The 24,661-nt window shown below is 48.4% G+C and overlaps 1 protein-coding gene across 3 annotated transcripts in view; it reads left to right on the forward strand.

Annotated features, from left to right (window-relative positions):
- Positions 1-24,661, forward strand: part of RNLS (renalase, FAD dependent amine oxidase) — a 627,109-nt gene that overhangs the window by 184,386 nt on the left and 418,062 nt on the right. For 2 of the 3 annotated variants that reach the window (XM_063961709.1, XM_063961707.1), the window contains one exon: positions 24,109-24,270. In XM_063961709.1, the coding sequence (XP_063817779.1) occupies positions 24,109-24,270 (162 nt within the window). The remainder of the gene's footprint in view (positions 1-24,108; positions 24,271-24,661) is intronic. The other variant, XM_063961708.1, reaches the window with a different exon arrangement.

Genomic DNA, 24,661 nt, shown 5'->3' on the forward strand with positions numbered 1-24,661 from the left:
ACTGAACGATCACTACCAGTTTCAGGCATTACCCTTCGTTTTGTTCACAGCTCCGAGGGTATTCACGAAGGTGATGGCGGAAATGATGTTTCAGCTCAGGGTCCAGGGGGTCAACGTAATTACATACCTGGAACGACCTCCTGATAAAAGCGAGTTCCAGGGAGCTTCTATTGCTCCACATAGATCGCACTGTCCAACTTCTGACTCACCACGGATGGATCCTCAATCTGCACAAGTCCCAACTGGAACCGTCTCAGCGGATCCTGTTTCTGGGGATGCTACTGGATACAGTAGCACAGAAAGTGTTCCTCTCAGCACAAAGTGAGAACACTTCAAGAAATGGTTCGCATGGTTCTCCGACCTGCACGAGTATCCATTCATCTTTCCATAAAATTGTTGGGAAAGATGGTGGCCTCGTACGAGGCGATACAGTTTGGAAGGTTTCATGCCAGACCTTTCCAATTGGACATCCTGAACAAGTGGTCCGGTTCCCATCTTCAGATGCACCGGATGATTCGGCTGTCACCCCAGGCCAGAATTTCACTCCTGTGGTGGCTACAGTCTTCCAACCTGCAGGAAGGTCGACGCTTTGGGATTCAGGATTGGATCCTCCTCACGATGGACGTGAGTTTGAGAGGATGGGGAGCTGTCACACAGGGGGTACAGTTCCAGGGCAGGTGGTCTACGCAGGAGGCCCTACTTCCTTCCTGGAACTGCGGGCCATCTACAATGCTCTGATTCAGGCCTCCCCTATGCTCTAGGATCTGGCGATCAAGGTTCAGTCGGACAATGCCACGGCTGTAGCGTACATCAATCGACAAGGAGGGACAAAAAGCAGAGCCTGCATGCTAGAAGTGTCAAGAATACTCTTCTGGGCAGAAGGACATGCAAGAGCACTGTCCGCAATCTTCATTCCGGGAGTGGACAACTGGGAAGCAGACTTCCTGAGTTGCCACGGTCTCCATCCAGGGGATTGGGGACTACACCCTCAGGTGTTTAAACAGGTGATTGACAGGTAGGGCTGCCCACAGATCGACATGATGGCCTCTCGCCTCAACAAGAAGCTTCGCTGCTATTGCTTGCGAACCAGGGACCCTAAGGCGAGCGCAGTGGATGCGCTGACGTCGCCTTGGCCATACCAGCTGGTCTACCTGATTCCGTTGATCCCAAGGGTGCTCAAGCAGATCAGGCATCAAGGAGTGCAAGCAATCTTGATTGCCCCGGATTGACCCCAAAGAGCGTGGTACACGGCTCTTCTGGACATGTCCGTAGAGGACTCTTGACCTCTTCCGCTAAGAAGAGATCTTCTTCAGCAAGGACCATTCATCTACCCGGACTTGCGGCGGCTTCGTTTGGTGGCATGGAAGTTGAGCGGAACATCCTAGCTCACAAAGGGCTTTCTAAAAAGGTCATTGCCACTATGGTGCAAGCCAGAAAACCTGTGATGTCAAAACACTCATCATATCTGGTGGAGATATGTCTCTTGGTGCGAGGAACGCACATATCTGTCTGCAGAATTCCACTTGGGAAGATTCCTTTGTTTCCTGCAGACTGGAGTGGATAAAGGCTTAAGGTCCAGATTTCAGCTCTTTCCGTCTTCTTCCAGAAAAAGTTGGCTATCCTGCCATAAGTTCAGACCTTCTTGCAAGGGGTGCTTCACATACAACCTCTGTTTGTGCCGCCTACGGCACCTTGGTATTTAGATGTGGTGTTACGCTTTCTACAGTCCTCCTGGTTTGAACCTCTGATGACGGTAGAAGACAAGTACCTCATGTGGAAGACGGTGATGTTACTGGCCCTGGCTTCTGCTAGACATGTGTTAGAATTGGGGGCCTTATCGTGTAAAAGTCTCTACTTGATCTTTTACGAGAACATAGAGAAGCTCTGGACGAGACAGCAGTTCCTGCCGAAGGTGGTCTCCCCGTTTCACTTGAATCAACCTTTCTCTGACGTCCTAGTGGATGCTGGGGACTCCGTCAGGACCATGGGGGATTAGCGGCTCCGCAGGAGACAGGGCACAAAAAATAAAGCTTTAGGATCAGGTGGTGTGCACTGGCTCCTCCCCCTATGACCCTCCTCCAAGCCTCAGTTAGGTTTTTGTGCCCGTCCGAGCAGGGTGCAATCTAGGTGGCTCTCCTAAAGAGCTGCTTAGAAAAAGTTTTTAGGTTTTTTATTTTACAGTGAGTCCTGCTGGCAACAGGCTCACTGCAACGAGGGACTTAGGGGAGAAGAAGTGAACTCACCTGCGTGCAGGATGGATTGGCTTCTTAGGCTACTGGACACCATTAGCTCCAGAGGGATCGAACACAGGCCCAGCCATGGAGTCCGGTCCCGGAGCCGCGCCGCCGACCCCCTTGCAGATGCCGAAAAGTGAAGAGGTCCAGAAACCGGCGGCAGAAGACTTTTCAGTCTTCATGAGGTAGCGCACAGCACTGCAGCTGTGCGCCATTGTTGTCACACACTTCACACCAGCGGTCACGGAGGGTGCAGGGCGCTGCGGGGGGCGCCCTGGGCAGCAATGAGAATACCTTGTTCTGGCTAAAAAAATACATCACATATAGCCCCTGGGGCTATATGGATGTATTTCACCCCTGCCAGGTCTCACAAACACCGGAGAAGAGCCCGCCGAAATAGGGGGCGGGGCCTATCTCCTCAGCACACAGCGCCATATTCCTGCTCAGCTCCGCTGCGAGGAAGGCTCCCAGGACTCTCCCCTGCACTGCACTACAGAAACAGGGTAAAACAGAGAGGGGGGGCACTTTTTTGGCGTTTTTTGATATATTAAGCTGCTATAAGGGAGACAACACTTCTATAGGGTTGTTCCTATATATTTATAGCGCTTGGGTGTGTGCTGGCAAACTCTCCCTCTGTCTCCCCAAAGGGCTAGTGGGGTCCTGTCTTCGATAAGAGCATTCCCTGTGTGTCTGCTGTGTGTCGGTACGTGTGTGTCGACATGTATGAGGACGATGTTGGTGTGGAGGCGGAGCAATTGCCGGTAATGGTGATGTCACCCCCTAGGGAGTCGACACCGGAATGGATGGCTTTGTTTATGGAATTACGTGATAATGTCAGCACATTACAAAAATCAGTTGACGACATGAGACGGCCGGCAAACCAGTTAGTACCTGTACAGGCGTCTCAGACACCGTCAGGGGCTGTAAAACGCCCTTTACCTCAGTCGGTCGACACAGACCCAGACACGGACACCGAATCTAGTGTCGATGGTGAAGAAACAAACGTATTTTCCAGTAGGGCCACACGTTATATGATCACGGCAATGAAGGAGGCTTTGCATATCTCTGATACTGCATGTACCACAAAAAGGGGTATTATGTGGGGTCTGAAAAAACTACCTGTAGTTTTTCCTGAATCAGACGAATTGAATGAAGTGTGTGATGAAGCGTGGGTTAACCCTGATAGAAAACTGCTAATTTCAAAGAAGTTATTGGCATTATATCCTTTCCCGCCAGAGGTTAGGGCGCGCTGGGAAACACCCCCTAGGGTGGATAAGGCGCTCACACGCTTATCAAAACAAGTGGCGTTACCGTCTCCTGAAACGGCCGCCCTCAAGGATCCAGCGGATAGGAGGCTGGAAACTACCCTGAAAAGTATATACACTCATACTGGTGTTATACTGCGACCAGCCATCGCCTCTGCATGGATGTGCAGTGCTGGGGTGGTTTGGTCGGATTCCCTGACAGAAAATATTGATACCCTAGATAGGGACAGTATTTTATTGACTTTAGAGCAATTAAAGGATGCTTTTCTTTATATGCGAGATGCTCAGAGGGATATTTGCACTCTGGCATCGAGAGTAAGTGCGATGTCCATATCTGCCAGAAGAAGTTTATGGACGCGACAATGGTCAGGTGATGCGGATTCCAAACGGCATATGGAAGTATTGCCGTATAAGGGGGAGGAATTATTTGGGGTCGGTCTATCGGATTTGGTGGCCACGGCAACAGCCGGGAAATCCACCTTTTTACCTCAGGTCCCCTCCCAACAGAAAAAGACACCGTCTTTTCAGCCGCAGTCCTTTCGTTCCTATAGGAACAAGCGGGCGAAAGGACAGTCATATTTGCCCCGAGGCAAAGGAAAGGGTAAGAGAGTGCACCAAGCAGCTTCTTCCCAGGAGCAGAAGCCCTCCCCGGCTTCTGCAAAGCCCTCAGCATGACGTTGGGGCTTTACAAGCGGACTCAGGGGCGGTGGGGGGTCGACTCAAGAATTTCAGCGCACAGTGGGCTCACTCACAGGTGGACCCCTGGATCCTGCAGATAGTATCTCAGGGTTACAGGTTGGAATTCGAGAAGTCTCCCCCTCGCCGGTTCCTAAAGTCTGCTCTGCCAACGTCTCCCTCAGACAGGGCGACGGTATTGGAAGCCATTCACAAGCTGTATTCTCAGCAGGTGATAGTCAAGGTACCCCTCCTACAACAGGGAAAGGGGTATTATTCCACACTATTTGTGGTACCGAAGCCGGACGGCTCGGTAAGACCTATTCTAAATCTGAAATCTTTGAACCTGTACATACAAAAATTCAAGTTCAAGATGGAGTCACTCAGAGCAGTGATAGCGAATCTGGAAGAAGGGGACTTTATGGTGTCCCTGGACATCAAGGATGCTTACCTGCATGTCCCAATTTGCCCTTCACATCAAGGGTACCTCAGGTTCGTGGTGCAAAACTGTCATTATCAGTTTCAGACGCTGCCGTTTGGATTGTCCACGGCACCTCGGGTCTTTACCAAGGTAATGGCCGAAATGATGTTTCTTCTGCGAAGAAAAGGCGTATTAATTATCCCTTACTTGGACGATCTCCTGATAAGGGCAAGGTCCAGGGAACAGCTGGGGGACGTAGTAGCACTAACCCAAGTAGTGCTGCAACAGCACGGGTGGATTCTGAATTTTCCAAAATCTCAATTGACCCCGACGACACGTCTGCTGTTCCTGGGAATGATTCTGGACACGGTTCAGAAAAAGGTGTTTCTTCCGGAGGAGAAAGCCAGGGAGTTATCCGAACTTGTCAGGAACCTCCTAAAACCAGGGAAAGTGTCTGTGCATCAATGCACAAGAGTCCTGGGAAAGATGGTGGCTTCTTACGAAGCGATTCCATTCGTCAGATTCCACGCACGAACTTTTCAGTGGGATCTGCTGGACAAATGGTCCGGATCGCATCTGCAGATGCATCAGCGGATAACCTTATCGCCACGGACAAGGGTGTCTCTTCTGTGGTGGTTGCAGAGTGCTCATCTGTTAGAGGGCCGCAGATTCGGCATACAGGACTGGGTCCTGGTGACCACGGATGCCAGTCTGAGAGGCTGGGGAGCGGTCACACAGGGAAGAAACTTCCAGGGAGTATGGTCAAGCCTGGAGATGTCTCTTCACATAAATATACTGGAGCTAAGAGCGATTTACAATGCTCTAAGCCTGGCAAAACCCCTGCTTCAGGGTCAGCCGGTGTTGATCCAGTCGGACAACATCACGGCAGTCGCCCACGTAAACAGACAGGGCGGCACAAGAAGCAGGAGAGCAATGGCAGAAGCTGCAAGGATTCTTCGCTAGGCGGAAGATCATGTGATAGCACTGTCAGCAGTGTTCATTCCGGGAGTGGACAACTGGGAAGCAGACTTCCTCAGCAGACACGATCTACACCCGGGAGAGTGGGGACTTCATCCAGAAGTCTTCCACATGATTGTGAACCGTTGGGAAAAACCAAAGGTGGATATGATGGCGTCTCGCCTCAACAAAAAACTGGACAGGTATTGCGCCAGGTCAAGAGACCCTCAGGCAATAGCTGTGGACGCTCTGGTAACACCGTGGGTGTTTCAGTCAGTGTATGTGTTTCCTCCTCTGCCTCTCATACCAAAAGTACTGAGAATTATACGGCAAAGGGGAGTAAGAACGATACTCGTGGCTCCGGATTGGCCAAGAAGAACTTGGTACCCGGAACTTCAGGAGATGCTCACGGAAGATCCGTGGCCTCTACCGTTAAGACGGGACCTGCTTCAGCAGGGACCGTGTCTATTCCAAGACTTACCGCGGCTGCGTTTGACGGCATGGCGGTTGAACGCCGAATTCTAAGGGAAAAAGGCATTCCGGAAGAGGTCATTCCTACACTGGTAAAAGCCAGGAAGGAGGTGACTGCACAACATTATCACCGCATTTGGAGAAAATATGTTGCGTGGTGTGAGGCCAGGAAGGCCCCCACGGAGGAATTTCAATTGGGTCGATTCCTACATTTCCTGCAAACAGGATTGTCTATGGGCCTCAAATTGGGGTCCATTAAGGTTCAAATTTCGGCCCTGTCGATTTTCTTCCAGAAAGAATTGGCTTCAGTTCCTGAAGTCCAGACTTTTGTAAAAGGAGTACTACATATACAGCCCCCGGTTGTGCCCCCAGTGGCTCCGTGGGACCTTAATGTAGTTTTGGATTTTCTCAAATCCCATTGGTTTGAGCCACTCAAATCGGTGGATTTGAAATATCTTACATGGAAAGTAACCATGCTACTGACCCTGGCTTCAGCCAGGAGAGTGTCAGAATTGGCGGCTTTATCGTATAAAAGCCCATATCTGATTTTCCATTCGGACAGGGCAGAACTGCGGACGCGTCCTCAGTTTCTGCCTAAGGTGGTGTCAGCGTTTCACCTGAACCAGCCTATTGTGGTGCCTGCGGCTACTAGCGATTTGGAGGATTCCAAGTTGCTGGACGTTGTCAGGGCATTGAAAATATATATTTCAAGGACGGCTGGAGTCAGAAAATCTGACTCGCTGTTTATACTGTATGCACCCAACAAGCTGGGTGCTCCTGCTTCTAAGCAGACGATTGCTCGTTGGATTTGTAGCACAATTCAACTTGCACATTCTGTGGCAGGCCTGCCACAGCCTAAATCTGTCAAGGCCCATTCCACAAGGAAGGTGGGCTCATCCTGGGCGGCTGCCCGAGGGGTCTCGGCATTACAACTCTGCCGAGCAGCTACGTGGTCGGGGGAGAACACGTTTGTAAAATTCTACAAATTTGATACCCTGGCTAAAGAGGACCTGGAGTTCTCTCATTCGGTGCTGCAGAGTCATCCGCACTCTCCCGCCCGTTTGGGAGCTTTGGTATAATCCCCATGGTCCTGACGGAGTCCCCAGCATCCACTAGGACGTCAGAGAAAATAAGATTTTACTTACCGATAAATCTATTTCTCGTAGTCCGTAGTGGATGCTGGGCGCCCATCCCAAGTGCGGATTGTCTGCAATACTTGTACATAGTTATTGTTACAAAAAAATCGGGTTGTTATTGTTGTGAGCCGTCTGTTCAGAGGCTCCTACGTTTGTCATACTGTTAACTGGGTTCAGATCACAAGTTGTACGGTGTGATTGGTGTGGCTGGTATGAGTCTTACCCGGGATTCAAAATCCTTCCTTATTGTGTACGCTCGTCCGGGCACAGTATCCTAACTGAGGCTTGGAGGAGGGTCATAGGGGGAGGAGCCAGTGCACACCACCTGATCCTAAAGCTTTATTTTTTGTGCCCTGTCTCCTGCGGAGCCGCTAATCCCCCATGGTCCTGACGGAGTCCCCAGCATCCACTACGGACTACGAGAAATAGATTTATCGGTAAGTAAAATCTTATTATTGTGATTCCGTCCAGTTCTGGCACTTCTGCTCCTTCGGAGGCATTGGATGCAGTGTGAGCCTTGAAAATCTATGTCAAGACGACGGCTTGGATCAGAAAGACGGATTCCTTGTTCGTGCTGTATAATGCGCAGAAAAAGTGTTGCCCTGCTTCAAACAAGTCTATTGCTCGTTGGATTCGGCTTACTATCCAACAGGCGGCAGCCATACCTGTTCCACAGTCTCTGAAGGCCCACTCTACAAGATCAGTGGGGTTTTCCTGGGTGGCTGCCCGTGGAGTCTCGGCCCTGCAACTATGCCGAGCTGCTACCTGGTCGGGGAAGAACACCATTGTGAAGTTCTACAAGTTTGATACCCTGGCCAAAGAGGATAGCCAGTTTGGGCAGGCGGTACTGCAGATGTCTCCGCACGTTCCCACCCGTTCTGGAAGCTTTGGGACATCCCCATTGTACTAATCTGTCCCCAATATCGCTTATGGATGCTAGAGAAAATAGGATTTTAAGTACCTACCGGTAAATCCTTTTCTCGTAGTCCATAAGGGATATTGGGCGCCCGCCTCTGTGCGGTGACTTACTGTAGGTTCTCTGTTATGTGTTACCTGTTCAGCTGTTGCTGTTCCTGTTACCAGCCGTTGCTGGCCCGGTTATGTTATGGTGTGCTGGTGTGTAAATCTCACCACACTTATTGTTATGTTCCTTCTCTCAAATATGTCATTCTACTTCGGGCACTGTTTTACCTATAACTGACATGTAGGAGGAGGCATAGATGGGAGGAGCGAGCACACCCAGTTGAATAAATTTAAAATGCACTGGCTCCTTTGGACCCGTCTATACCCCATCGTACTAATCTGTCCCCAATATCTCTTATGGACTATGAGAAAAGGAGAAAAAGGTATTTAAAATCCTATTTTTAAGAAGACTCTGTAGTACCGGCGGTGAGGACCAGCATAGGGGAGCCAGCACTTGACCTGTAGCCCCTCCCTCGGCCCAGGGCGCCATCTACTGCATATTTTCCCACCCTGGAGCTGCCTCACACTCTCCCTCACTCCTTGACTGAGACGCTGGGCGCCATCTTCTAAGCATAGCTGCGACTGGTCTCCGGGATTGCAGGGCAAGGTCTCCCTTGTAAAGCCGCCTGTATACAGCGCCGTGACTTTACAAACACTTGAGTATTCTACATGTCTTTATACAGACAGCGTTAGTTAAGAAAGAGTGTACCTATTACAGGATATATTGTACGAGTATTCTGATATATACCTCCGGTCTAGGACCGTGCTGTGTTTTATATATATTTATCTGTGCATATACTAGTCCAGTGCAGTTTTATTGTTATAATAATTATTTGCATTGCCTGTGACTGTGTGTGCCTGTATCTGCTGTGTGGCTTCACTTTCAGTGTTACCCAGATATATCTATCACTATATTCTGTACCCTAAGGCACTAGGTGCGTCTGTATATATAGTGTATATTTACCCATTACGTGTATTCTACTGTGTACTTAGTCACATAATACCGGATTTATTCGCAGGTGTTGTGTAATGTGTCTACAGTGACATACTAACGTATTTATTCGCAGGTATTGTACTCTGTCTGGCTTTATCGTACTAAACCGCTTTGTTGTTGCATTTGTGTACAATGTCTAACAAGGAGGGCAGTAAGTCTGTGGACGCTCCTGTATCATGCAGAGCATGCACCAAGGATTTACTAGAGGGGAAAGTTTTTTATGATGGTCTGTGTCATACATCTCCCAACCAGTCTGCAGCTCCTGTAACCAATCAGGAGCCACCCTGGGCTGCATTCAGAAACCTACTAGGTACTCTTGTGGAACGCATTACGCCCCGTATGGGACCACCTGTGCCACTAGAGCCACATATTGTCCCTATGGTTAATCCGCCTTGGGCGGAAAATTTGTCTAACCAGTTGCAGCAATTAAATCAATCCTTGGTCAGGCAAAAATCTACTCCAGGTCACTCCCGTGTCTCTGGGTCATCTAAGCGGGCTGCTTCCTCCTCACAATCCACAAATCTCTCAGATGTTTCATCTGCAGAGGAGGGGGAACATACTGTCCCGTCAGACACTGAATCAGGATTTTCCATTGCAAATTGATGTCCCTGCCCTAGTGGTTGCTATTAAGCAAATCCTACAAATCACTGACGATGAGGATTCCACTACTGTGGCTAAGAAAACGGATATGTTTAAACAGCAGAAGGTGGTAAAAAATCTATTACCCCATTCTGACCATTTGGTGGACATTAGGCAGGAACGCTGGTCTAATCCAGGGAAGAAATTCCCTCTGTCTAAATGGACCTTGGCTCACTATCCTCTCCCTGAGGAGTTATTAAATAAGTGGGAAAATCCACCGCCGGTTGATTCTCATTTCACCCGCTTGTACCCCTTTTACACTCGCACTCCCGGGTCACACCCGGGTTGCTTCCCGGGATGCGTCCCAGGATGCCTTCCCGGGACTGACCCCTTTCACACTGCACTAAGACCTGGGATCGACCCGGGACAGCCCCATTTACACTGATCCCGGGATATCCCTGCAAATGCACATGTATGTCATTAGAAATGGCCTTTTCTGGCTCACATTGATGAGGTCACACTAGTCAACAAAGGGAGGGGTGGTGCCTGCTCACACCATTGCTGCAGTCATGGCCGACGGAGTACCAGTGTGTATGCCTGAGCTCATGATTCTTTCTGCTTTGCAGATGTTTCATACAGCCAGTGACAGCATGATGCAGCTTGTCACACTGTGCAGTATACTGCACATATATTTTATGAGGAGGAGGAGGGCGCAATTTATGCTGGATAGGGCTGCTAGTCGCCGCCAATATTTGTGCAGGAGGAGAGCCCTCATATCATCCAGGATGAGTACCATACTGAGCGTGAGTATGGGCCCTAACCGCTCATTTTGGTCCAGAGATCGCCGGCACGGAGAAGCCTTTATGAGGACCGTGGAAGCTTACCAGGATGAGGAGTGGATGGCTAACTTCCGTGTGTCTCGTGCAACCTTTAACTACATCCTGGAATTACTTACCCCAGCACTTGGCATGCAGACCACCAGGCTTAGGAGACCCATCGAGGCACGCAGGAGATTAGCTATTGCATTGTGGTGGTATGCTACCCCAGGAGAGTACCGCTCAGTCTCATGCTTGTTCGGTGTTGCGATCTCCACCTGCTGTGTCATAGTCCACCAGGTGACTAAAGCAATTGTATCTACCTTATACAAGCGCTTCATATCTCTACCACAAGGACAGCGCTTACAGGATACCATCAAAGGATTTGTGAAGCGAGGCTATCCGCAGTGTGGAGGAGCGATTGATGGGACACACATCCCCATTATTGCCCCATGTGACAACCATGCTGACTATTTTAATAGGAAGGGCTGGCACTCCATCATATTACAGGCTGTTGTGGACCACAAATATTGGTAAGTGTTTATTTTTGGGGTGGTGGGATGAGTTGCATGTGTGAGTTTTACATTCTAACTTTTTTCAATTTTACTGTTCTTTAGTTTCCTAGATGTGTTTATTGGCTGGCCAGGCCGATCTCATGACTCCCGAGTTCTTGCCAATTCTGACCTGTACAACATCGTGAGGAGAAGCAGGGAGGCTGGCTGTTCCCCAAAGAGTGTGCAAAGATTGTGAATGGGGTGGAGATCCTTGTCCACATCATCGGGGATGCTGCATACCCTTTACGCCCCTGGATTATGAAAGGCTACACCCAACAGGTCCAGTTAACCCCAGAGCAACAAACCTATACTCACACCCTGAGTTCAGCAAGGATGGTGGTTGAGAACGCCTTTGGCAGGTTAAAAGGAAGATGGCGTTGTTTGATGAAGCGCAATGATGTGGACCTAAAGAATATGCCTAATGTAGTAGCTGCGTGCTGTATACTGCACAACATCTGTGAACTGAAAAATGAGCTATTCCTTCCTGAGTGGACTGTGCAGGACCCTGAGGTTATAAACCCACATGTGGAAGGTGCTTTGTTTGGGACTGCCTCAAACTCCGCTGCAGAACAAATACGCCACACTATTACGTCCAACCTTGCAGCACTGGTACAATAGTGTTTAAGAATCAGCACAACATGTTTGGTGAATTACATTTCTCTAACGTCCTAGTGGATGCTGGGGACTCCGTCAGGACCATGGGAATAGCGGCTCCGCAGGAGACAGGGCACAAAAAGTAAGCTTTTAGGATCACATGGTGTGTACTGGCTCCTCCCCCTATGACCCTCCTCCAAGCCTCAGTTAGGTTTTTGTGCCCGTCCGAGCAGGGTGCAATCTAGGTGGCTCTCATAAAGAGCTGCTTAGAAAAAGTTTTTTAGGTTTCTTATTTTCAGTGAGTCCTGCTGGCAACAGGCTCACTGCTACGAGGGACTTAGGGGAGAGAAGTGAACTCACCTGCGTGCAGGATGGATTTGCTTCTTAGGCTACTGGACACCATTAGCTCCAGAGGGATCGAACACAGGCCCAGCCATGGAGTCCGGTCCCGGAGCCGTGCCGCCGACCCCCCTTGCAGATGCCGAAGTTGAAGAGGTCCAGAGGTCCGGAAACAGGCGGCAGAAGACTTTCAGTCTTCATAAGGTAGCGCACAGCACTGCAGCTGTGCGCCATTGTTGTCGGCACACTTCACACCAGCGGTCACTGAGGGTGCAGGGCGCTGGGGGGGGGGCGCCCTGGGCAGCAATGTATAATACCTTTTTCTATGGCTAAAATACATCACATATAGCCCTTGAGGCTATATGGATGTATTTAACCCCTGCCATATATCGCAAACTCCGGGAGAAGAGCCCGCCGTTTGAGGGGGCGGGGCCTATTCTCTTCAGCACACAGCGCCATTTTCCTGCTCAGCTCCGCTGTGAGGAAGACTCCCAGGACTCTCCCCTGCACTGCACTACAGAAACAAGGTAAAACAGAGAAGGGGGGCATATTTTGGCGATATTTTTATATATTAAGCGCATATAACAGAAACAACACCTTTTAGGGTTGTTTATATACATTTTTATAGCGCTTTGGTGTGTGCTGGCAAACTCTCCCTCTGTCTCCCCAAAGGGCTAGTGGGGTCCTGTCTTCGATAAGAGCATTCCCTGTGTGTCTGCTGTGTGTCGGTACGTGTGTGTCGACATGTATGAGGACGATGTTGGTGTGGAGGCGGAGCAATTGCCGGTAATGGTGATGTCACCCCCTAGGGAGTCGACACCGGAATGGATGGCTTTAATTATGGAATTACGTGATAATGTTAGCACGCTGCAAAAGTCAGTTGACGACATGAGACGGCCGGAAAACCAGTTAGTACCTGTCCAGGCGTCTCAGGCACCGTCAGGGGCTGTAAAACGTCCCTTACCTCAGTCAGTCGACACAGGTACCGACACAGATGAATCTAGTGTCGACGGTGAAGAAATAAACGTATTTTCCAATAGGGCCACACGTTATATGATCACGGCAATGAAGGAGGCTTTGCATATCTCTGATACTGCAGGTACCTCAAAGGGGGGTATTATGTGGGGTGTGAAAAAACTACCTGTAGCTTTTCCAGAATCAGAGGAATTGAATGACGTGTGTGATGAAGCGTGGGTTAACCCCGATAGAAAACTGCTAATTTCAAAGAAGTTATTGGCATTATACCCTTTCACACCAGAGGTTAGGGCGCGCTGGGAAACACCCCCTAGGGTGGATAAGGCGCTCACACGCTTATCAAAACAAGTGGCGTTACCGTCTCCTGATACGGCCGCCCTCAAGGATCCAGCTGATAGGAGTCTGGAAACTACCCTGAAGAGTATATACACACATACTGGTGTTATACTGCGACCAGCAATAGCCTCAGCCTGGATGTGCAGTGCTGGGGTGGTGTGGTCGGATTCCCTGACTGAAAATATTGATACCCTGGATAGGGACAGTATTTTATTGACTATAGAGCAATTAAAGGATGCTTTTCTTTATATGCGAGATGCTCAGAGGGATATTTGCACTCTGGCATCGAGAGTAAGTGCGATGTCCATATCTGCCAGAAGAAGTTTATGGACGCGACAGTGGTCAGGTGATGCGGATTCCAAACGGCATATGGAAGTATTGCCGTATAAAGGAGAGGAATTATTTGGGGTCGGTCTATCGGATCTGGTGGCCACGGCAACAGCCGGAAAATCCACTTTTTTACCTCAGGTCACCTCCCAACAGAAAAAGACACCGTCTTTTCAGCCGCAGTCCTTTCGTTCCTATAAGAACAAGCGGGCAAAAGGACAGTCATATTTGCCCAGAGGCAAAGGAAGGGGTAAGAGGTTGCGGCAAGCAACTACTTCCCACGAACAGAAGCCCTCCCCGGCTTCTACAAAGCCCTCAGCATGACGCTGGGGCTGTGCAAGCGGACTCAGGGGCGGTGGGGGGTCGACTAAAGATTTTCAGCACACAGTGGGCGCGCTCACAGGTGGACCCTTGGATCCTGCAGGTAGTATCTCAGGGTTACAAGTTGGAATTCGAAAAGTCTCCCCCTCGCCGGTTCCTAAAGTCTGCTTTACCAACGTCTCCCTCAGAAAGGGCGACGGTATTGGAAGCCATTCACAAGCTGTATTCTCAGCAGGTGATAGTCAAGGTACCCCTCCTACAACAGGGAAAGGGGTATTATTCCACACTATTTGTGGTACCGAAGCCGGACGGTTCGGTAAGACCTATTCTAAATCTGAAATCATTGAACCTGTACATACAGAAATTCAAGTTCAAGATGGAGTCACTCAGAGCAGTGATAGCGAATCTGGAAGAAGGGGACTTCATGGTGTCCCTGGACATAAAAGATGCTTATCTGCATGTCCCAATTTACCCTTCACACCAAGGGTATCTCAGGTTCGTGATACAAAACTGTCATTATCAGTTTCAAACGCTGCCGTTTGGTTTATCCACGGCACCTCGGGTCTTTACCAAGGTAATGGCCGAAATGATGGTTCTTCTACGAAGAAAAGGCGTATTAATTATCCCTTACTTGGACGATCTCCTGATAAGAGCAAGGTCCAGAGAACAGCTGGAAGTCGGAGTAGCACTAACCCAAGTAGTGCTTCAACAACACGGGTGGATTCTGAATCTTCCAAAATCTCAATTAACCCCGACGACACGTCTGCTGTTCCTGGGAATGATTCTGGACACTGTTCAGAAAAAGGTGTTTCTCCCGGAGGAGAAAGCAAGGGAGTTATCCGAACTTGTCAGGAACCTCCTAAAACCAGGAAATGTGTCAGTACATCAATGCACAAGAGTCCTGGGAAAGATGGTGGCTTCTTACGAAGCAATTCCATTCGGCAGATTCCACGCACGAATATTTCAGTGGGATCTGCTGGACAAATGGTCCGGATCGCATCTGCACATGCATCAGCGGATAACACTGTCACCAAGAACAAGGGTGTCTCTTCTGTGGTGGTTGCAGAGTGCCCATCTGTTAGAGGGCCGCAGATTCGGCATACAGGACTGGGTCCTGGTGACTACGGATGCCAGCCTAAGAGGCTGGGGAGCAGTCACACAGGGAAGAAACTTCCAGGGCGTGTGGTCAAACCTGGAGACGTCTCTTCACATAAATATACTGGAGCTAAGAGCGATTTACAATGCTCTAAGCCTGGCAAAACCGCTGCTTCAGGGTCAGCCGGTGTTGATCCAGTCGGACAACATCACGGCAGTCGCCCACGTAAACAGACAGGGCGGCACGAGAAGCAGAAGAGCAATGACAGAAGCTGCAAGGATTCTTCGCTGGGCGGAAAATCATGTCATAGCACTGTCAGCAGTGTTCATTCCGGGAGTGGACAACTGGGAAGCAGACTTCCTCAGCAGACACGACCTCCACCCGGGAGAGTGGGGACTTCATCCAGAAGTCTTCCACATGATTGTGAACCGTTGGGAAAAACCAAAGGTGGACATGATGGCGTCCCGCCTCAACAAGAAACTGGACAGATATTGCGCCAGGTCAAGAGACCCTCAGGCAATAGCTGTGGACGCTCTGGTAACACCGTGGGTGTACCAGTCCGTGTATGTGTTTCCTCCTCTGCCTCTCATACCAAAGGTACTGAGAATTATACGGCTACGGGGAGTAAGAACAATACTCGTGGCTCCGGATTGGCCGAGAAGGACTTGGTACCCGGAACTTCAAGAGATGCTCACGGAAGAGCCGTGGCCTCTACCGTTAAGAAGGGATCTGCTTCAGCAGGGACCTTGTATGTTCCAAGACTTACCGCGACTGCGTTTGACGGCATGGCGGTTGAACGCCGGATTCTAAAAGAAAAGGGCATTCCAGAGGAAGTTATTCCTACCTTGATTAAAGCCAGGAAGGAAGTGACCGCACAACATTATCACCGCATTTGGAGAAAATATGTTGCGTGGTGTGAGGCCAAGAAGGCCCCAACGGAGGAATTTCAATTGGGTCGATTCCTACATTTCCTGCAGGCAGGATTGTCTATGGGCCTCAAATTGGGGTCTATTAAGGTTCAAATTTCGGCCTTATCGATTTTCTTCCAGAAAGAATTGGCTTCAGTGCCTTAAGTACAAACCTTTGTCAAAGGTGTACTACATATACAGCCCCCGATTGTGCCTCCAGTGGCACCGTGGGATCTCAACGTAGTTTTGGATTTTCTCAAATCCCATTGGTTTGAGCCGCTCAAATCGGTAGATTTGAAGTATCTTACATGGAAAGTAACCATGCTACTGGCCCTGGCTTCAGCCAGGAGAGTATCAGAGTTGGCGGCTTTATCGTACAAAAGCCCATATCTGATTTTCCATTCGGACAGGGCAGAACTGCGGACGCGTCCTCAGTTTCTGCCTAAGGTGGTTTCGGCTTTTCACTTGAACCAGCCTATTGTGGTGCCTGCGGCTACTAGCGACTTGGAGGACTCCAAGTTGCTGGACGTTGTCAGAGCATTGAAAATATATATTTCAAGGACGGCTGGAGTCAGAAAATCTGACTCGCTGTTTATCCTGTATGCACCCAACAAGATGGGTGCTCCTGCGTCTAAGCAGACGATTGCTCGTTGGATCTGTAGCACAATCCAACTTGCACATTCTGTGGCAGGCCTGCCACAGCCTAAATCTGTAAATGCCCACTCCACAAGGAAGGTGGGCTCATCTTGGGCGGCTGCCCGAGGGGTCTCGGCATTACAACTTTGCCGAGCAGCTACGTGGTCAGGGGAGAACACGTTTGTAAAATTTTACAAATTTGATACTCTGGCTAAGGAGGACCTGGAGTTCTCTCATTCGGTGCTGCAGAGTCATCCGCACTCTCCCGCCCGTTTGGGAGCTTTGGTATAATCCCCATGGTCCTGACGGAGTCCCCAGCATCCACTAGGACGTTAGAGAAAATAAGAATTTACTTACCGATAATTCTATTTCTCATAGTCCGTAGTGGATGCTGGGCGCCCATCCCAAGTGCGGATTGTCTGCAATACTTGTACATAGTTATTGTTACAAAAATCGGGTTGTTATTGTTGTGAGCCATCTTTTCAGAGGCTTCTTCGTTGTTATCATACTGTTAACTGGGTTCAAATCACAAGTTGTACGGTGTGATTGGTGTGGCTGGTATGAGTCTTACCCGGGATTCAAGATCCTTCCTTATTGTGTACGCTCGTCCGGGCACAGTACCTAACTGAGGCTTGGAGGAGGGTCATAGGGGGAGGAGCCAGTACACACCATGTGATCCTAAAAGCTTACTTTTTGTGCCCTGTCTCCTGCGGAGCCGCTATTCCCATGGTCCTGACGGAGTCCCCAGCATCCACTACGGACTATGAGAAATAGAATTATCGGTAAGTAAATTCTTATTTTTTTTTATTTTGTATTCCACCTTTGATCTTTGGTTTCAATATTTATGTTTTTCCAAAAAAACCACATTGCCACAAACTTTGTATATATGCAGAAACAATGTAGAAAACACTGCAAACATGGTCTACTGTTACGCACAAATGGGAATGTTATGCATAGATTTGCAAACAAGTTTTGTTTGGCATAAAAAAAAAAAAACAACACTGGTAGGCTTGTAGATACAACACCATAAACCACAGTGTCCCTGCAGTATATTATTACTGTGTAAAAAATAAATAAAAAGTGCTTTAATGTAGACACTATACAAAACAACATAAAAAAAAAAGAAAGAAGGCACAAACAGTTGTGCATAAACAATGACCACACTGTGGTTATTTAACAACAAATAACAACAAAAAAAAGAAATTCACTGTGATTCACGGCAAATTGCGCAATACAGTAAACTCTGGGCTTTGCGCACTAGATGGTGCAGTATTTGGGGCATAGTATGGACCAGGAGTAAATGATGAAAAACCCTGCTCAGGGGGGTATTGTGAGTTGTGGTGTTGGATTGGTGCTCTTGAGGTATTGGTCATACGCTCATAGAACGCCATGTTCATTTGGTGCAATTCCCTGTGGCGGTCATACTGCTCTCTACTCATGCGTTCCTGCATTGTCATGACTTGGGAAAGGAATGCATCATGCATTTGGCGTTCTGCCTCTAGAAACCTGTCGAGCCTTGCATCCTCCTGTGCGGACATTGTAGCGTCCATCTCTCGGAGTTGGTCGACAAGGACATTTGACATGGCTTTAGCCACTTGCTCCGCTCTGTTCAATTTCTTCCTTCTAGGCGGTACGGTGTAAACTGTGAAGAGAAGAAATACAAAATGAGCGTATATAAAAATAGCAGCGTTAGCAAACATGTGTTTGTGGCATTATAATCCACCTACACACTAGCTACTCTGCAACATTGAACTATTTATAAAAATGCAAAGCCCCCCTGGGTGGGGGCAGAAATTGCAAAGCGTGCCACCGTGCCAGCAGCGTGCTGAGCGCAGTGATCCTGCAATGGGCTCATTTGCGCTTGCCACGCTGCCGCCACACTGGCCACTCATACTACACACATAACCGGATGATTAACAATTGTGGATTTGTGCTATGAGTAAACATGTACTTACTGTTTTTCTGTAAAGTTGGGGTGACGGTGACGGCACTTTGTACAGTCCCACTGTCACTGGTCTGAGCTTCCACGACGTCTTCAATGGTTGCAGTTATGCTGTCGTCGTTTCTGGATGTGTTTATGGACGACTGGGAGGATGTGTCGCTGTCCTCAGGTGTGTCGTCAATTAACAACGGTGATGACGGACAGACGTCACTGCTTGTCTGTGTCTCTTCTGGAGTGCCTTCTGTAGCAGTGTACTGTGAACTGGAAGACAGACTCACCGGACTGCATATAGCTGTGTTTCCAAAGATATTGGCACAGATGTCATAGTACTGCCAGTCGATACGGCCAACACCGCTCTTTTTCCTGTTGTTGTCATGCACCTTCAGAAACTGCTTTTTAAGAGTTTTCATTTTGTTTAACACTTGCTGCTGTGTGCGGATGATTCCCCTGGCTTCCAGCATCTTGGAGATGTTTTTATAAATGACTGCATCTTTAACTGTGCCTGTGATCTGCCTCATTATTTCCTCCTCTCCCCTAATGCTCAGCAACTCTCTAACCTCCTGGTCTGTCCAGGTCGCCATGCTGCCTTCCTCACACGCATCAAGGACGCTCCCCAGGGCTCTGAAAGATGACATCATCTTTTCTGAGCCCATGAAAGCTCCAATCGGAGGCCTTTTAACAGTCCCGGGTAGTGAATTCCGGGACGGGCCCTTTCACACTACCCAGCTTCCCGGGACGGTCCCGGGTTCAACCCTGCTTTAGACCTGGGATGAAATCCCGGGATGCTCGACCCGGGAAATTGTCCCTGTACCCTTTCACACTGACAGAAATCCCGGGATGATGCGCGTTCACGTGCAATATCCCGGGATTTTCATGCGAGTGTAAAAGGGGTATAAGTGGTGTCATCCACTCTGCCTGTCACCACTGTCACTTCACTGGAGGAACCGACAGATAAGCGTGTGGAGAGATGTCTGAAATATATTTACTCCCTTTACTCCCTTACAGGTGCTGTATATAGACCCACTATTGCAGCCTCTTGGGCTGCAAAAGGTATTGAAGCATGGGTTCAGGCATTAGAGGAAGAGCTGCCTGAGAATATATCTGACAATGCCAGACATTACCTGTCTCACATTACCACCGCCGCCTATTACATTCAGGAGGCATCCTCCGAGATGGGCGTCGACTACGTCTGTCCTTGCTAGCCGTATTCTGTGGTTGAGGTCATGGAAGGTGAACCTAGACTCCAAAACAACCTTGGAGGTACTCCCCTTTAAGGGGGACATTATGTTTGGGGAAGACCTTAATAAAATTGTGTCTGAATTAGCAGCTGCTAAGACTGATTTTCTCCCAAATACTAATCCTTCTTACAGAAGGCAAAAGGTACCACTTTTCATTCCTTTCGGCCTCAAGGGAAAGCAAAAAGTCAGGCATACCCGAGACAGTCTTGTGCTCCCAAAACCACAAAGCCCAAGGCAAAGCAGTCCTTGGTGGCCCATCAGCCTGCTTCTAAACAAGACAAATGCCGCATGATGGGGCGTGCCTCCCCTTGGGGGACCCCATGGTGGGAAGCCGACTTTTGCAGTTCACCCAGGTCTGGTTAAAGACCACTTCAGACACATGGGTGCTGGAAGTTGAATCTCACGGGTACGCAATCTTATTCAAGTGACGTCCCCCTCGCCAGTTTTGTACAACGGTTATCCCGTAGGATCCGTTAAATGCACAAGCTTTGCAAAAGGTTGTGAGTTCCCTCCTGAATACAGGAGTGGTAGTTCCGGTACCTCTGTCCCACAGAGGCAGAGGTTACTACTTGACCCTGTTTCTAGTTCCGAAACCCAATGGATCTTTCTGGCCTATACTCAACCTCAAATCACTGAACAAGTTTGTGAGAGTGTCCAAATTCTGTATGGAAACATTGCGCTCAACTGTACTGGCTATGGAATCCGGAGACTATATGGAATACCTGGATATTCAGGATGCGTACCTGCATATACCTATTGCCATGTCGCATCAGCAGTATCTGTGGTTTGCTATTGGGGACCTCCACTATCAGTTCCGGGCTCTGCCATTTGGACTGGCTACGGCTCCTCGGATCTTCACCAAGGTCATCGGCGTAATGACTGCACATCTCCGTCGCCAGGGAGTGAGAATCCTGCTGTATCTGGACGACTTGCTGATTCTGGCGAACTCCCACGATGTCCTCCTTAATCATCTGCAACTGACGGTAAGCTTCCAACAAGCCCACGGTGGACTTTAAGTGGCTCACGGCCAAGGTCCTGTTCTTGCTGGCTATTGCAAGAAGGGTGTCGGACTTAGGCGCCTTGTCCTGTCGTCCACCCTTCTGATTTGTCCTCCAAAGAGGGGTCTTTGGATGTGGTAAGGGCTCTCCATATATATGTGGAGAGAACTGGCTCTATTAGGAGGTCAGATTCCCTTTTTGTCTTGTTTGGTTTTCACTAACGTGGCTGGCCTGCGAATAAGCAAACCTTAGCCAGATGGATTAGAATGGTGATTGCACAAGCTTATGCACAGGCTGGAGTACTGCTGCTGTTAAAGTCCATTCAACTCGGTCTGTTGGACCTTCTTGCCATGGCACGTCCGCAGAGCAATTGTGCAGGGCGGCTACGTGGTCCTCAGTGAACACGTTCATTAGGTTCTATGCCTTTGATACTTCCGCCTCCCAGGATGTTCTCATACCCACTAAGGGTATACTTTAGGACATCGCCGATGTTTCCCTGTGAACACAATGTACCCTGCTGCAGAAAAGGAGAATTATGGTAGACTTACCATGGTTAACTGTCTTTCTGCGAGGTACATTGGTTTCCACAGGGCACCCACCCTGACACATCTAGCTTCTATGGGTTTGTATGGCATTAGCCACTGGTCCCTTTTTCTGTCGTGAGAATGTGGTTCTATGTGACTAACATCCGCCTTCTCTCTTGCCTGCTCCTGCATTTGACTGGCTAACGAAACTGAGTTCCAGTGCCTGGAGGCGGGGTTTACAGAGGAGGCCTGGGACAGCCTAATAAAGCTTTAGCCTATTGGTGCCCCTGGATCAAGATCCACTCACCCCCGATGTTTCCCTGTGGAACCCAATGTACCTCGCAGAAAGAGAGTTAACCATGGTAAGTCTACCATAACCCTCCTTTTTTATGTAAGTAATGCTGCTTAGGTGTATGGTGGTAGTGTTAATGGCTCAATAGCTCGGTCTCTTCTATCTCAGGATCCCATGGGTTAAAGTAGTCAAAAAAAGTCTCCCAGCATCTGCAGTAATAACACTTAAGCATGTACAGTATAATGTAGATGTACACTACAGTAGCAGGTAAAATGATACATTGGCGGAACAGGTCAGCTTCTTCCATAAATTTTATTATAGATTTTTTTATGGTCTCTATATTGTATATGGTTCAAGAAGTACAGAATCATAGGGGGTAATTCAGAGTTGATCGCAGCAGCAAATTTGTTAGCAGTTGGGGCAAAACCATGTGCACTGGGGGGGGGGGGGGGCGGCGATATAACATCTGCAGAGAGAGTAATAGGTCCTACACACTGTGCGACATGAGTGAAAGATATGAACGATCTTGTTCATTAATGAACGAGATACCATTCATATCTTTCAGTGTGGAGGCACCAGCGATGAACGATGTGCGGCCCCGCGCTCGTTCATCGCTGGTGCCTGCCTACGTTTTTCCAAACACTCCCAGAAACCGGTCAGTTGACACCCACAAACGCCCTATACCTGTCAATCTCCTTGCGATCGGCTGTGCGAATGGATTCTTCGTTAAATCACTCAGCACCGATCCGCTTTGTACCTGTACGACACGCCTGCGCATTGCGGTGCATACGCATGCCCAGTTTTGCAGAGTTTTGACCTGATCGCAGCGCTGCAAAAAGTTGCTAGCGAGCGATCAACTCGGAATGACCTCCGTGGTTTTGCCCAACTGCTAACAAATTTGCTGCAGCGATCAACTCTGAATTAGGCCCATAGATCGCTTCTGTACATTGCATCAGTGCAGCGTTAAATCACTATTATATCCATGACATCATCAGGCTTTTTGGGTGATTATATTTGGAAATAAATGAGAGCGCAATTGCAATTAAAAATATAGTAAATACTTTAATACATGCACAACATATATTAGACAAAATTAAAAACAAAGTTATTCTAAAAGGTTATTCTAAAAAGTCAAATAAATTATTGGTGCTTGACACACCCCCAGAGGGTTCCACAACCTGTAACTGATCCGGTAATTGTCTGTAAATCAATCACTGTCTCAAATGTTGGTAGCTTTTTCTACTATGTTTGAATAAAGTTCCACAGAATGATGGTTTTTTAGAAGTAAATCTGATGCTCACCGCTGCTGGAGTTCAATAGCAATAAACTTCCCATTATCTGATGCAGCGGAGGGAGAAGGAGCATACACCTCTCTGGATCCAAATGCCGTATGAGGAGAGGAAAGAGTGGCTGTCAGCAGCGCCGCTCACAGTGTCCCTGTCAGCCCGTGCTCCATACTCCACAATTAGGGGCGAGCTTGATGAGATGTTTCTCAGGGTACACGTGGAAAGGAGCGCGGCTGTAGACTGGCAGTGGAACAGTGGAGACAGAGCCCGGCAGTGTTGTGGTCCTCACGGGGGTAGCCTTTACGCGTTTCTCCATACGCATGCCCAGTTTTGCAGAGTATTGACCTGATCGCAGCGCTGCAAAAAGTTGCTAGCGAGCGATCAACTCGGAATGACCTCCGTGGTTTTGCCCAACTGCTAACAAATTTGCTGCAGCGATCAACTCTGAATTAGGCCCATAGATCGCTTCTGTACATTGCATCAGTGCAGCGTTAAATCACTATTATATCCATGACATCATCAGGCTTTTTGGGTGATTACATGTTACCTTTGTCTCCAGAGCTAACAAATCCTCCCTCTGGCATTCGGTCTCCTGCTAGCTTAATTAAAAAGCACCAATTTAAGGGCAGATAAAATATTTGTGATAATGGAAAATAATAATATGTTGGGGACCACGGATGCAAAAATATCGGTCGTGCAGTGCTTGAGTAGCATCACTGTTTCCTAGGCAACAGTTTTTTGTTTGAATGCAGCGTTAAATGCAAAGTGGGCGTAATCCCACTCGCATTGCTTGCATATACATTTGCTGTATGCAGAATCTGATCGCCACCATCTGTATGCTTGGTTTCCTTGTTATCCATTGCACTTACACCAGCTAATGATCTGTCAGGCAAAACATGCGTACACACAACTCTGAATGACCCACAAATCTGTTCACATGCCCTCAGCACTCCCTCACTAAACTTTGCCTATGTGAGAACAACCCATTTCCACCCAGCTCCGTTCCTTCGGCCGCAAATGGGGATAAGACTGAAAGACTGAAATGCAGATAACTCCATTGTCATCCATAGTTGTGTACGTGCAGCTGCAGAGTATGCAGAGACCGAAAACACACAAGACACATCTTTAAAACTAACTTGCACTCAACTGTATAGGCCCATATGTGTATGTAGTGGGTACATTTTAATCTTTTTACAGTCAAAGTAAATGTTAACTATCCCTTCCACTCTAAGCAGGTGCTGATGTCCATTACGAGCGACACGTCACACAGATAAACCTTCGAGATGCAAGATGGGAGGTGTGCAGGAAGTCTGGGAGCCCCGAAACCTTTGATGTTGTGGTTCTTACTATGCCAGTCCCACAGATTCTACAGCTGCAAGGCGATGTTAGGAACTGTAAGTCTTATTTAATTCTGTTAGGCCTTATACACAGAACTGTTAAAGTCAAGCGCTCAATGCTCAAAGCAGCAAGACCTAGTAAAAGCTGTGACAACGGGCATCAGTTTCTGTGTTGCCTCCAGTGTTCCTGTCATTGACACGCTGTGCAGTATAGAGTTGTATGGGAGCCCTTATATTATATACATATTTAAGAATACACTTTGACCTACATTTAAATGGTGGTGTTTGTTGTTGTTGTTGTTGTTGTTATTATTATTATTTTTGTTCCTGTAAGTTCCTGTGATGTGGGATAGAGATGAGACATCTGATTTATTTATTATTTTTAAATTAAGTATTTTATTGAAGATTTAAAAAAAAATACAAAAACAAAAATAGCAACAATGCACAT

The sequence above is a fragment of the Pseudophryne corroboree genome, chromosome 3 (assembly GCF_028390025.1).
Source record: "Pseudophryne corroboree isolate aPseCor3 chromosome 3, aPseCor3.hap2, whole genome shotgun sequence".
In the NCBI taxonomy this organism is placed as follows: domain Eukaryota; kingdom Metazoa; phylum Chordata; class Amphibia; order Anura; family Myobatrachidae; genus Pseudophryne; species Pseudophryne corroboree.